This window comes from Hyla sarda, chromosome 11 (genome assembly GCF_029499605.1).
Source record: "Hyla sarda isolate aHylSar1 chromosome 11, aHylSar1.hap1, whole genome shotgun sequence".
NCBI lineage: Eukaryota > Metazoa > Chordata > Amphibia > Anura > Hylidae > Hyla > Hyla sarda.
The window spans coordinates 18,484,195-18,497,733 of NC_079199.1; the positions used below are offsets into that span (position 1 = coordinate 18,484,195).

Consider the following 13,539-nt stretch of genomic DNA (forward strand, 5'->3'; position numbering starts at 1 on the left):
CCTGCTCGGAGCAGCCACAATACGCAGCTACGAGCAGACACACTGAAGCGATGTGCGATATGCTTGCAGCTCTCTGCCTAGCTCATAGAGCAGGGGGAGCGGCTGCAATGCGCGAGTACACCGCGCATGCGCAGCAACACACCCATCGCTTCGGTGTGTCTGCTCATAGCTGCGTATTGCTGCTCTGAGCAGGCACCTGTAAAGGCAGCATACAGCGGTCCTTCAGCAGAGGATCCGCAGCATAATACATGCTGGGGGGATCCACTAAGGGTACATTTACACGTGCATATTTTCTGCTGCAGATTTGCTTCAGTAGATTATGCTGCCCATTGAAGTCAATGGGCAGCAAAAATACGCATTTGTGAATGTTCCCTTAGATTTTGCTGCCCACTGACCTCAATTGGTAGTAAAAATCTGCATGTTTAACAGTACCCTGACATACAATGTTCCTCCAAAGAAATCGTGCAAAATCCCAAAGCTCTCACATAGGAGAAAATAGTTATTCATAGGGATCTGGGTGATCGCCCTGCTGATCACGAGAAGGAAGAGATTCTCCAGAGCACTAACACAGAGAGATCCTAGCTGTATTTATGTCACGACACCGACTATCTAGCTGTATATATGTCACGACACCGGCTCTGTAGCTGTATTTATGTCACGACAATGGCTCTGTAGTTGTATATATGTCACGACACCGGCTCTCTAGCTGTATATATGTCACGACACCGGCTCTGTAGCTGTATATATGTCACGACACCGGCTCTGTAGCTGTATATATGTCACGACACCGGCTCTCTAGCTGTATATATGTCACGACACCGGCTCTCTAGCTGTATATATGTCACGACACCGGCTCTCTAGCTGTATATATGTCACGACACCGGCTCTCTAGCTGTATATATGTCCCGACACCGGCTCTCTAGTTGTATATATGTCCCGACACCGGCTCTCTAGTTGTATATATGTCCCAACACCGGCTCTCTTGTTGTATATATGTCACAACACCGGCTCTCTTGTTGTATATATGTCACAACACCGGCTCTCTTGTTGTATAGCTCCTTCATTCCTGCAGTGTTTCCCAGGCCGCCTCCAGCTATTGCAAAACTACAACTCCCTGCATGCCAAGACAGCCACATGCTGGGAGTTGTTTTGCAACAGCTGGAGGCACCCCAGTTGGTGAAAGACTGTTCAAGCGATTATTAGGATATAAGCACCCGGACCTTCACCAAATCCTGTGCTTTCACACGACAGTACCGACTGCTTCCATTGTATACATATGATAGGTTAGTTTTAATATACAAAACAGAAAAAAATCAAACTCAACCTGTAAGAAGTGACAGAACGTACAAAAACATCTCTACCTACAGAACACAACACATACAACATTGTGCTACTAAACTCCACACATCAATCCAGCTCAAACAACAGGGCATTCTCAAACTTGAAGGCACATCGGGTACTGTGGTCGGAGAGGACCTGGACAGAGCCATCTGAGGGGTTGACTTCTTTTAGGACCTGCTCTGTGCTGGCAGGGTGGGGCGCAGTGCTCGGGGTGTGCCCCTCACTCTGCGGCAGATCATCTTCATCAAGTTCTGTGGCGGGGGTAATCTCCTTAAAGCAGAGACCCTCATCCTTCTCTGCAGAGTCATCTGCCCCCAGCGTCTGGGCAGGAGTGTGTGCAGCAGGTGAGGTGTGACATGGGACTGCCAGGTGTGGGCTTCGTCTCTCCTCGGCTGCTTCCCCGGCATCAGATAGGCCTGTGTTGTCCGACTGACAGCTCAGCTGCTCCATTACCTCCCTCATGTCTGAAATTTGTGCTCCAGAGGTCGGATAAGGTTCCTCTTCCAGTTCAGGTTTCTGCAGGTGAAAAAAAAAAAAAAAAAAAAGCCATACATTATTTAGTAAGAAAAAGCTAATTCTGTTACACCTTACCGGGGAACATTGTAGGGTCAGGGAGATAAAGGGGTACTCCACTGGAAAACATTTATTTTTTTAATGTACTGGTGTCAAAAAGTTAAACAGATTTGTAAATTCCTTCTATTAAAAAAAAATCTTAATCCTTTCAGTACTTATGAGCTGCTGAAGTTGAGTTATTTTCTGTCTTAAGTGCTCTCTGATGACACCTGTCTCGGGAACTGTCCAGAGTAGAAGCAAATCCCCATAGGAAACCTCTTCTACTCTGTGCAGTTCCCGAGACAGGTGTCATCAGAGAGCACTTAAGACAGAAAAGAACAGCTCAACTTCAGCAGCTCATAAGTACTGAAAGGATTAAAAAAAAATTTTTTACTAGAAGTAATTTACAAATCTGTTTAACTTTCTGACACCAGTCCATTAAAAAAAGAAATGTTTTTCAGTACTTATCAGCTGCTATATGCTCCAGAGGAAGTTATTTTCTTTTTTAATTTCCTTTCTTTCTGACCACAGTGCTCTCTGCTGACACCTCTGTCCATTTTAGGAACTGTCCAGAGTAAGAGCAAATCCCCATAGCAAACTGCTCTGGACAGTTCCTGACATGGACAGAGGTGTCAGCAGAGATCACTGTGGTCAGGCAGAAAGGAAATTCAAAAAAAGAAAATAACTTCCTCTGTAGTATACAGCAGCTGATAAGTACTGGAAGGATTGGGATTTTTTAATAGAAGTAATTTACAAATCTGTTTAACTTTCTGGCACCAGTTGATTTAAAAGAAAATTGTTTCAGTGGAGTACCCTTTTAAAAGGTCAGAGCATGTACCAGTGTTTCCCAATCAGGGTGCCTCAAGCTGTAGCAAAACTACAACTCCCAGCATTCCCGGACAGCCTTTGGCTGTCCGGGAATGCTGGGAGTTGTAGTTTTGCAACAGCTGGAGGCACCCTGATTGGGAAACACTGGCATATACTGTAAAGATGACACTACAAAGAAATCGCCAAAAACTAAAAAGCAGAGAATGCAGTTCAGAAGCCTGGAACATACTTAGGGCAAATTGCTTATCTGTGTCCAGTCCGAGGATATACTCCCCCCCATGTGTAACAGTCACTGGACATGCAGTAGATTTTGCAATGGTTTTGGATGCCGAGTAGGGTAATACAATGGAACCATCTGGAAACATGATGCTCATTTGTGCACAGAGACACAGCAATACGTGGCATGCTGTGTTACCAAAACTACAACTCCCAGCATGGACGGACAGCCATTTGGCAGCTGGAGGTCCACAGTTTGGAGACCCCTGAGCTACACTGAAATGAAGGGGTCTGAACTGCAATCTCACACACAGCCTGAAGACAATTGTGGTGCTGTTTTTGGAAGAAGCAGCTGGGTTCACACACATTTTGGACAATAATTTAGTCCAAAACACAAAAATAAAAAAGTTTCCTATGTGTCTGTCCCACTCCTGATTTTAGCTAAAAACCCAAAGTACTACACTATTTGTAATTACAACCTTGCTTTGCAGGATCCGTATTACAGCGGTAAGACCCAAACCAAGACCGGGTTTACACTACGGAATTTCTGACTTATCTGTATCACAGTAAACTATAATCCGCACAAATAAATTCATGATATATTGGATTTTTTTAAATCAATACTGCCATGGAGTTTTGCCACAGGGAAAAGAATGGTTTGGGATGGAATAGGGGCATCCGCCATTGCCTGCTTCCATTTGTTACATCGGACTACTGTGATGTCCCAGTACGGGATATAGTCCTGTACAGTACTTGGGTCCTGTCAGGTTGAGTCCCTCATTGTCCTAGGGGCTCCCTGCAGAGTCTTCCCCATAGTGTAACATGTATTATTTATAAAGGACCTTTGCGTTAGTCACATGATAATGTGGTCACATGTTAAGTTACCCAGAGAGCACCAGGTGACCTGCAGCTTGACCTATGGGCTCCTTGCTCAGACTCCTTTATAAGGAAGGGAGGAGCTGCAATCTGCCTCTTTTGCTCTTGTGATTCTCTCTGCTGAGGTCAGGTCCAGTCCAGACGTCTCAGAGCCAGTGTCAAGCACATCTGGAGGCCTCGGGCCTAAATTACAGCCACAAGTCAGTAAGTCATCTCTGTCTGCTGTCACTATCCTCAGTCAAGTCTATTATAGTCAGCACGGCTGTGTTAAAGTCTGTAAAGTCACTGCAAGTCCCAGCAAGCTGCGAGGTCCCCTGTGCTACTGGTCACCTCTCTGGGATCCTGGCCTGGCTGTAAAGACTGTAACATCTGTCTACCTCAGTAAAGCTACAGTTAACCCTGACCTGGTCTTGGACTCTTATTTGCCCTGCCTAACTAGGGAGGGTTATCGGAAAGACCACACCCTGGCGTCACGAACATTTATGGGTTAATACCATCTGCCCCATTCACCTCACCTTTACACCCCGTGGCTCACCACACTACACTGTGCTGTATAAAGCTATGTTCACACAGGACTAAATTATGTTGCAGAAAAGTCACTGCAGATTTTATATTGGAAACATTTGCAACAAATCTGCAGCATTTAAGTCCTATGTGAACATACCCCTACATTGTGTTTTAGGGTCTGCATTAAACTGAACATAGTTTGGCTCCCGGGTCTGCAGCAGTAATAGATACTCGTGACATCAGCCACTATTCAGTTATTATATACATATCCAGTGAGAGGTGTATATACTCCATCCACAGCTTAGGTCAGGCACTTACATTGAGCCGGATCTGGGTTCTTCTGTCTGTTATGTCCAGCACATTTATCAGCGGCTGATCCTCCAGAGTGGACCATGGAATAGTAGAATGGCGTAAACCATTCTCTAAGAAGTCTGCAACATTCTCCTCATTGATAAACCTTCTTTCCTACAGGATAAAAAGAAAACAAAAAAGTGTCAAATAACATCCTGTATAACATGAATGTAACTCACTAACAATAAGCGGCAGGAATATAAACCGTGGTCCCTCAAGTTACTATATTAATTGGCTCCAGGGCGACCATTGTATGTTGAGACCATTACTCTATGGAAACCTGGTAATTGGTTCTGAATCCCCCAAAATGTCATCCAAAAATAGGAAAAAAGTGAGGATTAAAGAATAATAATCAATAAAACATATAAAAGTAATAAAGATCTGCTGGGAGCTGTAGTCACTGTCTATGTAGAGGACAGGAGCTTCTTCAGGGTCCTGTACAGTACACAGTGTCCTAAAAAAGTAACATGGAGCCGCCCTCACCTGGTGTCCAAAGGAGCAGGTAACCCTGGCACAGGTAAAGAGTACAGAACATGTAATACCTCCCTGTACTGTAGGGGGCGCTACTAGACACCAGTCAGTGCATACACTTCAGTAATACAGGTCAAGAGTAGTTCAGAACTTGTAGTACCTCCCTGTACTGTAGGGGGCGCTACTAGACACCAGTCAGTGCATGCACTTCAGTAATACAGGGGTTTTACCAGTGAATGCCCATTCTGATTGGTCAGTTCTTCCAGTCATTGACACATTTCACAGATCTGTACATTGTATGTTGAGTCTGGTTTTATGTTACAATGGTCCAGAAAAGACCATTGTATGTTGAGGCCATTGTAAATTGAGGGATTACTGTATATCTAGATCTAGGACAGTGTCTCCCCACCAAAGTGCCTCCAGCTATGGCAAAACTACAGGGTGGGACATTTATATGGATGCACCTTAATACAATGGGAATGGTTGGTGATATTAACTTCCTGTTTGTGGCACATTAGTATATGTGAGGGGGAAACTTTTCAAGATGGGTGGTGACCATGGCGGCCATTTTGAAGTCGGCCATTTTGAATCCAACTTTTGTTTTTTCAATAGGAAGAGGGTCATGTGACACATCAAACTTATTGGGAATTTCACAAGAAAAACAATGATGTGCTTGGTCTTAACATAACTTTATTCTTTCATGAGTTATTTACAAGTTTCTGACCACGTGCTGCCCATTGTGTTGGATTGTCAATGCAACCCTCTTCTCCCACTCTTCACACACTGATAGCAACACCGCAGGAGAAATGCTAGCACAGGCTTCCAGTATCCGTATACACTGCTATATACTACTATATACACCGCAGGAGAAATGCTAGCACAGGCTTCCAGTATCCGTATACACTGCTATATACTATATACACCGCAGGAGAAATGCTAGCACAGGCTTCCAGTATCCGTATACACTGCTACATACTACTATATACACCGCAGGAGAAATGCTAGCACAGGCTTCCAGTATCCGTATATACTACTATATACTACTATATACACCGCAGGAGAAATGCCAGCACAGGCTTCCAGTATCCGTATACACTGCTACATACTACTATATACACCGCAGGAGAAATGCTAGCACAGGCTTCCAGTATCTGTATACACTGCTATATACTACTATATACACCGCAGGAGAAATGCTAGCACAGGCTTCCAGTGTCCATAGTTTCAGGTGCTGCACATCTCGTATCTTCACAGCATAGACAATTGCCTTCAGATGACCCCAAAGATAAAAGTCTAAGGGGGTCAGATCGGGAGACCTTGGGGGCCATTCCACTGGCCCACGACGACCAATCCACTTTCCAGGAAATTGTTCATCTAGGAATGCTCGGACCTGGCACGTTCCCCGAGTTTTTCCAGCAAGATGGTGACCACCACATTATGGGTGTCAGGTCCAAGCATTCCTAGATGAACAGTGGACTGATTTTAACGGGGTGCGGCGTGCAAGATAGGGGATAAGATGTCTAAGCACCGGAGTACCCCTTTAATTTTTCATCGGTTTCTTTAAAAAGGAAAGTAGTAATCTGGTTGCTATAGGCAACTGCACCACTCTGATAAATCTCCCCTAATGTGCTCTGCATTTTGCTGAATTTTTACACTGAATTTTGCTTGGACATTCCACCCTGTGACCATAGCCTAAGGACCCCCCGCGATCAGGCATCTTATCCCCTATCTTTTGGATTGGTGATAAGATGTCTAAGTGCCGGAGTACCCCTTTAAAGAAGCAACCTGATTGGTTGCTATGGGTAACTGCACCGTTCTTCACCGAAATTCCTTATTCCGATTCCACAAGACAGGTCTTATACATTTGCAGTTAATAGGACTCTTAATCCGAGCAAAATTTGTGTTTCAAAATTCCGCAAACCTGCAGTAAATCCACATTATGCTTTTCTGCTTGGGATTTGAGCTGAAAAGCAGAATCTTCACTGTGTGAACATAACCTTCAGGTAGGGTCACATGTAGAGCATCTGCAGCGGAGAATCCGCAAGTAAATTACGTTGCTGCCCACTGACTTCAATGGGTAACAACATAATCCAAAAGAGGAATATAAAATGTGGAAAAACAGCTGCGAATGTGCTACTATGTAACTATGTAACCCTTCGTGCCAAAAAAAGAATACAGAAACAAAATAAGGTACAGAACTATTTATATAGGTATACATACACACACACACACACATATGTAATGACAGACTAGTAGTATACAGAGTAATATTTATTTAAAATTAAAATAGATTTCCAAGCAGGGCCCTTGCTATGAACTATATCATATATAGAAAATAAATAATAATGTTGCACAATATATATAGATTAAATGTCCAAAAGTCAATAGAACAGCCACCTATTGTACAGTGATACTGTTACTGTGTCCAACTGGATGGAGAATAAAGTTAGCAGATGTATTATTGAAGTAGATACAATGATGCCTGTAGTAACTTGATAATAGTTTGGTGCTCTGCACCTCTCACCGCTACACAGGAAAGGACTCCGGGATGGTGGTCCAGAAGTGGCGGACTTCGTGCTGCAGACTAGCACGGCTGTGCAGCCGGCCCGATGGTGATGTCCGCGCGCGTGTGGAATCCCGATGTCCTCCCGAGGTGGCACAGAATTGCATCCGGACATCTGATGGTATGGGATGCGGTATAGAGGCGGTGAGGGGGGATGCAGGAGAACAATGATGCAGACAGACGGCGTCCTTGTGGCTAAACGCACGCGCCTGGACAGGGGTCCAAAACTGTGGGGTTCCAGCTGTTGCAAATGCAAATACAGGTCTTTTCTTTGGGTGGTCTGTGTTAATAGGGTATATAGCAGCTAAACGCGTTTTGGGTGACCCCTTCTTCAGTAGCGGTATATCAGTATATGGATATACCACTACTGAAGAAGGGGTCAAACCGAAACGAGTTTAGCTGCTATATACACTATTAAAGGGGTTCTTCACCATAAGGTGATTTCAGTACGTACCTAGCAGACAGTAATGGTCATGCTTAGGAAGGATCTGCGCTTGTCTTGGGGATAAATGGCTATGTTGTGAGATTACCATAACACTGTGGCTAGCTTTTTGTGAACTGGTATTTCCTGTTTTCTTTTTTTGACTACAAATCCCATAATTCCATTTCCCTCCATCCCACACATCAGCCACCCATTGAAACATAAATGAGCTGCATCCATTCAAAAGACCTGTGGTTTTCAATCAGGGTGCCTACAGCTGTTGCATTAGTTGCAGATTGATCTCTCCCACCAAGCGATCCCTCCACCCATTGAAGCAGACAGGCTCCCTGTCATCAGCTGACTAGTGAGTCAGGTCTCGGCCGCATTGCAACCTGGGAAAAATCTGAGTCATTTTGAATGCTGTTAAAAATAAATATTGGTCACATAGTTATATGGGCCGTTGGGAAGACGCTCTCGATACTGTCATTACTGCCCCTCAGTGGAAAGTCATTTGGGAAAGGGCCTCGAAGGCATTCATCTGCACGGCCTATAAGGAAACCCAATACAAATTGCTTATGGCTTGGTATCATACCCCGAAGCTATTGAATAGGTTGAACCCTGACATCCCCCCCCTCAGTGCTGGCGGTGTGGGGTTGGTATGGGCACGGTATTCCATATCTTCGGGTCCTGTCCTCGTATAGTGAACTACAGTGATCCCTCAACTTACAATGGCCTCAACATACAATAGTTTCAACATACAATGGTCTTTTCTGGACGATTGTAACTTGAAACCAGACTCAACTTACAATGCTACAGACAGTGCAGATCTGCAAAACGTGTCAATGGCCGGAAGAACTGACCAATCAGAATGGGCATTCACTGGTAAAACCCCTGTATTATTGAAGTGTATGCACTGACTGATGTATGGTAGCGCCTCCTACAGTACAGGGAGGTATTACATGTTCTGTACTCTTTACCTGTACCAGGGTTACCTGCTCCTCTGGACACCAGGTGAGGGCGGCTCCATGTTACTTTTTTAGGACACTGTGTGTACTGTACAGGACCCCGAAGAAACTCCTCTCTGCTGTTTCAAAAGCAGGGTGCCCCCAGCTGTTGCAAAACTACAACTCCCAGCATGCCCGGACAGCCTTTGGCTGTCCGGGCGTGCTGGGAGTTGTAGTTTTGCAACAGCTGGAGGCTCCATGCTTGGGAAACACTGACATAGACAGTGATTTACAGCTCCCAGCAGATCTTTCTTACTTTTATATGTAAGGATTTTCTTTATCTGTATTAGTTTTCTACTTATTTCTCTTTAATTCTCACTTTTCCCTATTTTTTTGGATGATATTTTGGTGCCTTTAGAACCAATTACCAGGTTTCCATAGAGTTCTGGTCCCAACATACAATGGTTTCAACATACAATGGTCGTCCTGGAACCGCTTAATATTGTAACTTGAGGGACCATTGTACTGGAATAAAGTGCAGGGTTTGCTCTCTGAGGTTCTGGGTGTGTTGGTTCCCCTCGACCTTCTTCTCTACCTTCTTCATCTTTCTCATCCTGCTCTGTCTAGCTGTTTAAGCTTTTTATGCATATAGTTTTGGCCGCTAAAACCCTTATTGCTAAATGTTGGAAGAGGACCCCCCCCCCCCTCCCTCCGGGTCTGACCTGTTGTCTCGCATACGTGAGATTTGTTCTCATATTTAACGGCCTCCTTGAATATCTCTATCCCTTCCTTCCTTTCAGTCTGGGAACCATGGGATCGCTTTTCTGACAGGCAGCCGCCTTGACTTTCCCTTCTCTCTTACTCTCTTGTCTTTTCTCTGACTTTACATATCTACTTCCTTATGTGTGGACAGGTCCTTTTTGTAGGTCTTTGTGCTTCCCCGTTTGTACAGGGGCTGGCGGAGCACTCTCCGTTGTTGTATTAGCCTAACCTGCTTCTATCCCTTGCAAGCTTCATGTGCTGTTTGTTTTGCATCGATTGTTCCTGGGCTTCGGCCCAACTACTGTTTCTCTTATGTTTTTCCCTGGCTGGATTTATAATTATGAAAATTCTTTAATAAAAAAAAAAAAAAAATACAGTTTAAAAAAAAAAAAAAAACTATTGGGGTGAAAATCACAGAAGAATTTTGAGAAAACCGTCACACACAGGTACAGACACTATATTATGAACTATAGTAACTTAACAGCCCCTGTAGCATAGTCAAATAAAACGAATTCCTGGAATACCCCTTTAACTCAGACCACTCAAAGAAAAGACCTGTATTTGCAACAGCTGGAAACCCCCGTTTTGGGACAAGGACGCCGCCTGTCTGCATAATTGTTCTCCTGCATCCCCCCTCACCGCCTCTATACCGCATCCCATACCATCAGATGGCCGGACGCAATTCTGTGCCACCTGGGGAGGACATCGGGATTCCACAAGCCGCGCGGACATCACCATCGGGCCGGCTGCACAGCCGTGCCAGTCTGCACCACGAAGTCCGCCACTTAGCTGGACCACCATCCCAGAGTCCTTTCCTGTGTAGCGGTGAGTGATGCAGAGCACCAAACTATTATCAAGTTACTACAGGCATCATTGTATCTACTTCAATAATACATCTGCTAACTTTATTCTCCATCCAGTTGGACACAGTAACAGTATCACTGTACAATAGGTGGCTGTTCTATTGACTTATGGACATTTAATCTATATATATTGTGCAACATTATTATTTATTTTCTATATATAATATAGTCCATAGCAAAAGCCTTTCTTGGAAACCTATTTTAATATTAAATATTACTCTATATACTACTAGTATGTCTATATATATATATATATATATATATATATATATATATATATATATGTATATGTATATATAATAGAGATAGATTGTATATACAGTGGTCCTTTAACATACGATGGTAATTCGAATCCATGGTATGTTGAGGGATTCGTGCAATGTAAAGTATAGGAAGCTGTACTCACCTGTACCCGCCGCTCCGGACCACGTTCCGCCGCTCCCGATGGTGTCCCCGGGCCTCCACTGGGCTCTCCTGGTCTTCTCCGGTCCTCCTCTGTCTTCCGCAAGGCCTTACTGGGCCTACGTAGCGACGTCATTACACCACTGCGTACGCCGTTCCTATTGGATGACGGGACGGCGTGCGCAGCTTCGTATTGACGTCACTGGAGAGGGCCGAGAAGACACCGGAGGACCAGCGCTGGACCCGAAGGGCATCGTGGAGAGGTAAGTAATATTCACCGCACCACACGGGGAACATTAAGCTGCTATCCGGCAGCAGCTTAAGCATTTTGCGCTGCCCGACAGCACTTAATGCGATGGCCCCGACATAAAAAAGCATCGTATGTTGATGCTGACATCGACATGCGATGGCCTCTGAGAGGCCATCATATGTCGATTTGATCATATGTCGGGGCCATCGTAGGTCGGGGGGTTAATATAAAATCTTATAGTGCCTACAGTAGCAGTGACTACAGCTCTTATAGTGCCTGTACAGTACTTATCACCAAATCTGGATCTCAAGTATCAAGATAGATTTGTTAGGTCTAGAAAAAGTAGTTCTGCTTTCCGAAGTGTTCAATGGCTTCTCCAGGGTATCGAAGCACTTGGAAAGCAAATTGACTTTCTAAACAGAACAAGTCGACTGTGGATGCTTGAGATTAAAATTTGGCAATTCATGCTGCTTATGTCGGTGTTTCCCAAACAGGGTGCTTCCGACAGTTGCAAAACTACAACTCCCACAATGCCCGTACAGCCGAAGGCTGTCCGGGCATGCTGGGAGTTGTAGTTTTGCAGCAGCTGGAGGCACATTTGTTGGTAAACCTTGTTCTATTTGGTTATCCCCAATATCATATTATAAAATTTTTATACCTGCAGCGAATTGCTGTTCACGCCAAAGTAGAGATTCTTCCACAGCCCGAAGCACTCAGAGGATTTGGTGAGCTCGATGACCATGTTGTCCTCAGACACGTTGACGGCGATGTCGTTCGTGTTGAGGTTATACTGCGGCAGGAACTCCACAAATAAAACGTAGGGGGCGCCGGTGTTCTTCACGCCAAAGCGGATCTCGCACTGGTAGCTGCTGACCTCAGACGTTATGCTGTGCTCATCTATGTCCTTCACGTGGATGATCAGGGTCAATGAGGTGGCATCCTGGGAGCAGGTGAATATGGGGCATTCGGGGGGGTCCTGGGGCTTGGAGTTTTGGGGGTCGTCATCCGTGGTCGTCTCTGTGTTTTCTTCCGGCATAGGATCCCGCTGTACCATCGACACAGGATCCGGCTGCACCACCGGCACCGTGATCACCAGCTGCCTCATTGTCTTATTGAACTGGGCCGTGCCGTGCTTGTCCTCCACCAAGTACGGGAGCTTCAGCTGCAATTTATAGGCCGGTCTATGGGATTCAAGGCTCAGTTCCTTCCCTTCGATGTGAAGGTTGACGTCAGACGCGGACCCCAGTAAGGGCATGTCTACTGTGATAACCAGCTCTTTGGGCACCGGGCTGGGGGCAGAGTCCCTGGCATTGCGGTAGTCCTGGATGTCCACGTAGGAGCGGTGTCGGATGGTGTAGTGTGGCACGGTGGGCTCCTGACATTGCGCTTTACAATCGCCATGGGCCCTGGTGGGCTGGTGGTGGCCATGTTTCACGCTCTTTTGTTCTCCAGGCTCGCTGTAGGGATACGGGAAACGGAGAGGGTCGGTGGGGTCCTGTGGTTTAGGGGTCACCCCAGGACGGGGTTTGCGGATGACGGTAGCTTGCGGGACCCCCTTATACTTCTCGCTCAGCGTTGTCACGTTCCTGGTGTCCAGTTCCACACTGAATTGCTGGGACACGGTGCTGAGCGCGGTGAGGTCCACCATGGAGAGGAACTTGTCATTCCTGCAGGCCAAGTGCAAGGTGTCCGGGTGGAAGACCACATCGTAGATGACCTCCTTACTGCCCCCGGAGCTGAGCTCCTCTCTGGGTGGGGTCAGGGTGCAGGGGAGGCTCCAGTGCTGTCCAGGCCGCCCGTCCTTGTCGGTACCGGGCACACAGTGCGGTTTGGTGACCAGAGGATTACTACACACGTTCAGATAGCACGTCTGCTCCCCGTTCACACTGGTGCGCAGCACATGGCCGGGCTGCGGATTGATAAACTGCACGTCCATCCCTCTCTCCCGCTCCATCTCGGTGATCTCCTGCTCGTACCGGCGCCGGTTCTCGGGGTCGCTGATCTCCTCAGCATACTGGGTGAAGAGCTCACGGAACCGGGCGTCCTGGAAGGCGGCCTTGAAGCGCTGCAGCTCCTCCGAGGTCACGTTGAGCTCCTCCAGCTTGGTCGCCATTCTACTCCACTACTGATCACCTAGGAGACGGGCGCGCAGTGATGAAGTCAGACTGAATCCGCGACCGGACGCTGATTGG

The 13,539-nt window shown here is 46.1% G+C and overlaps 1 protein-coding gene across 1 annotated transcript; it reads right to left on the bottom strand.

The window, feature by feature from the left end:
- Positions 1-269: 269 nt before the first annotated feature.
- Positions 270-13,539, bottom strand: DNAAF2 (dynein axonemal assembly factor 2). Its single transcript, XM_056545249.1, has 3 exons — positions 12,006-13,539; positions 4,639-4,785; positions 270-1,857 (listed from the first exon to the last, which is right to left on the bottom strand). The coding sequence occupies exons 1-3, from the start codon at positions 13,458-13,460 to the stop codon at positions 1,408-1,410; spliced, it is 2,052 nt and encodes a 683-aa protein (XP_056401224.1). The 5' UTR covers positions 13,461-13,539; the 3' UTR covers positions 270-1,407.

Excerpts from the sequence above, each read along its gene's own strand:
- DNAAF2 (XM_056545249.1), bottom strand. The coding sequence starts at position 13,460 with ATGGCGACCAAGCTGGAGGAGCTCAACGTGACCTCGGAGGAGCTGCAG. Across the intron at positions 4,786-12,005 it reads TGAACAGCAATTCGCTGCAG|GAAAGAAGGTTTATCAATGA; the intron begins GTATAAAAATTT and ends TTTATCCTGTAG. Across the intron at positions 1,858-4,638 it reads GAACCCAGATCCGGCTCAAT|AAACCTGAACTGGAAGAGGA; the intron begins GTAAGTGCCTGA and ends TTTCACCTGCAG.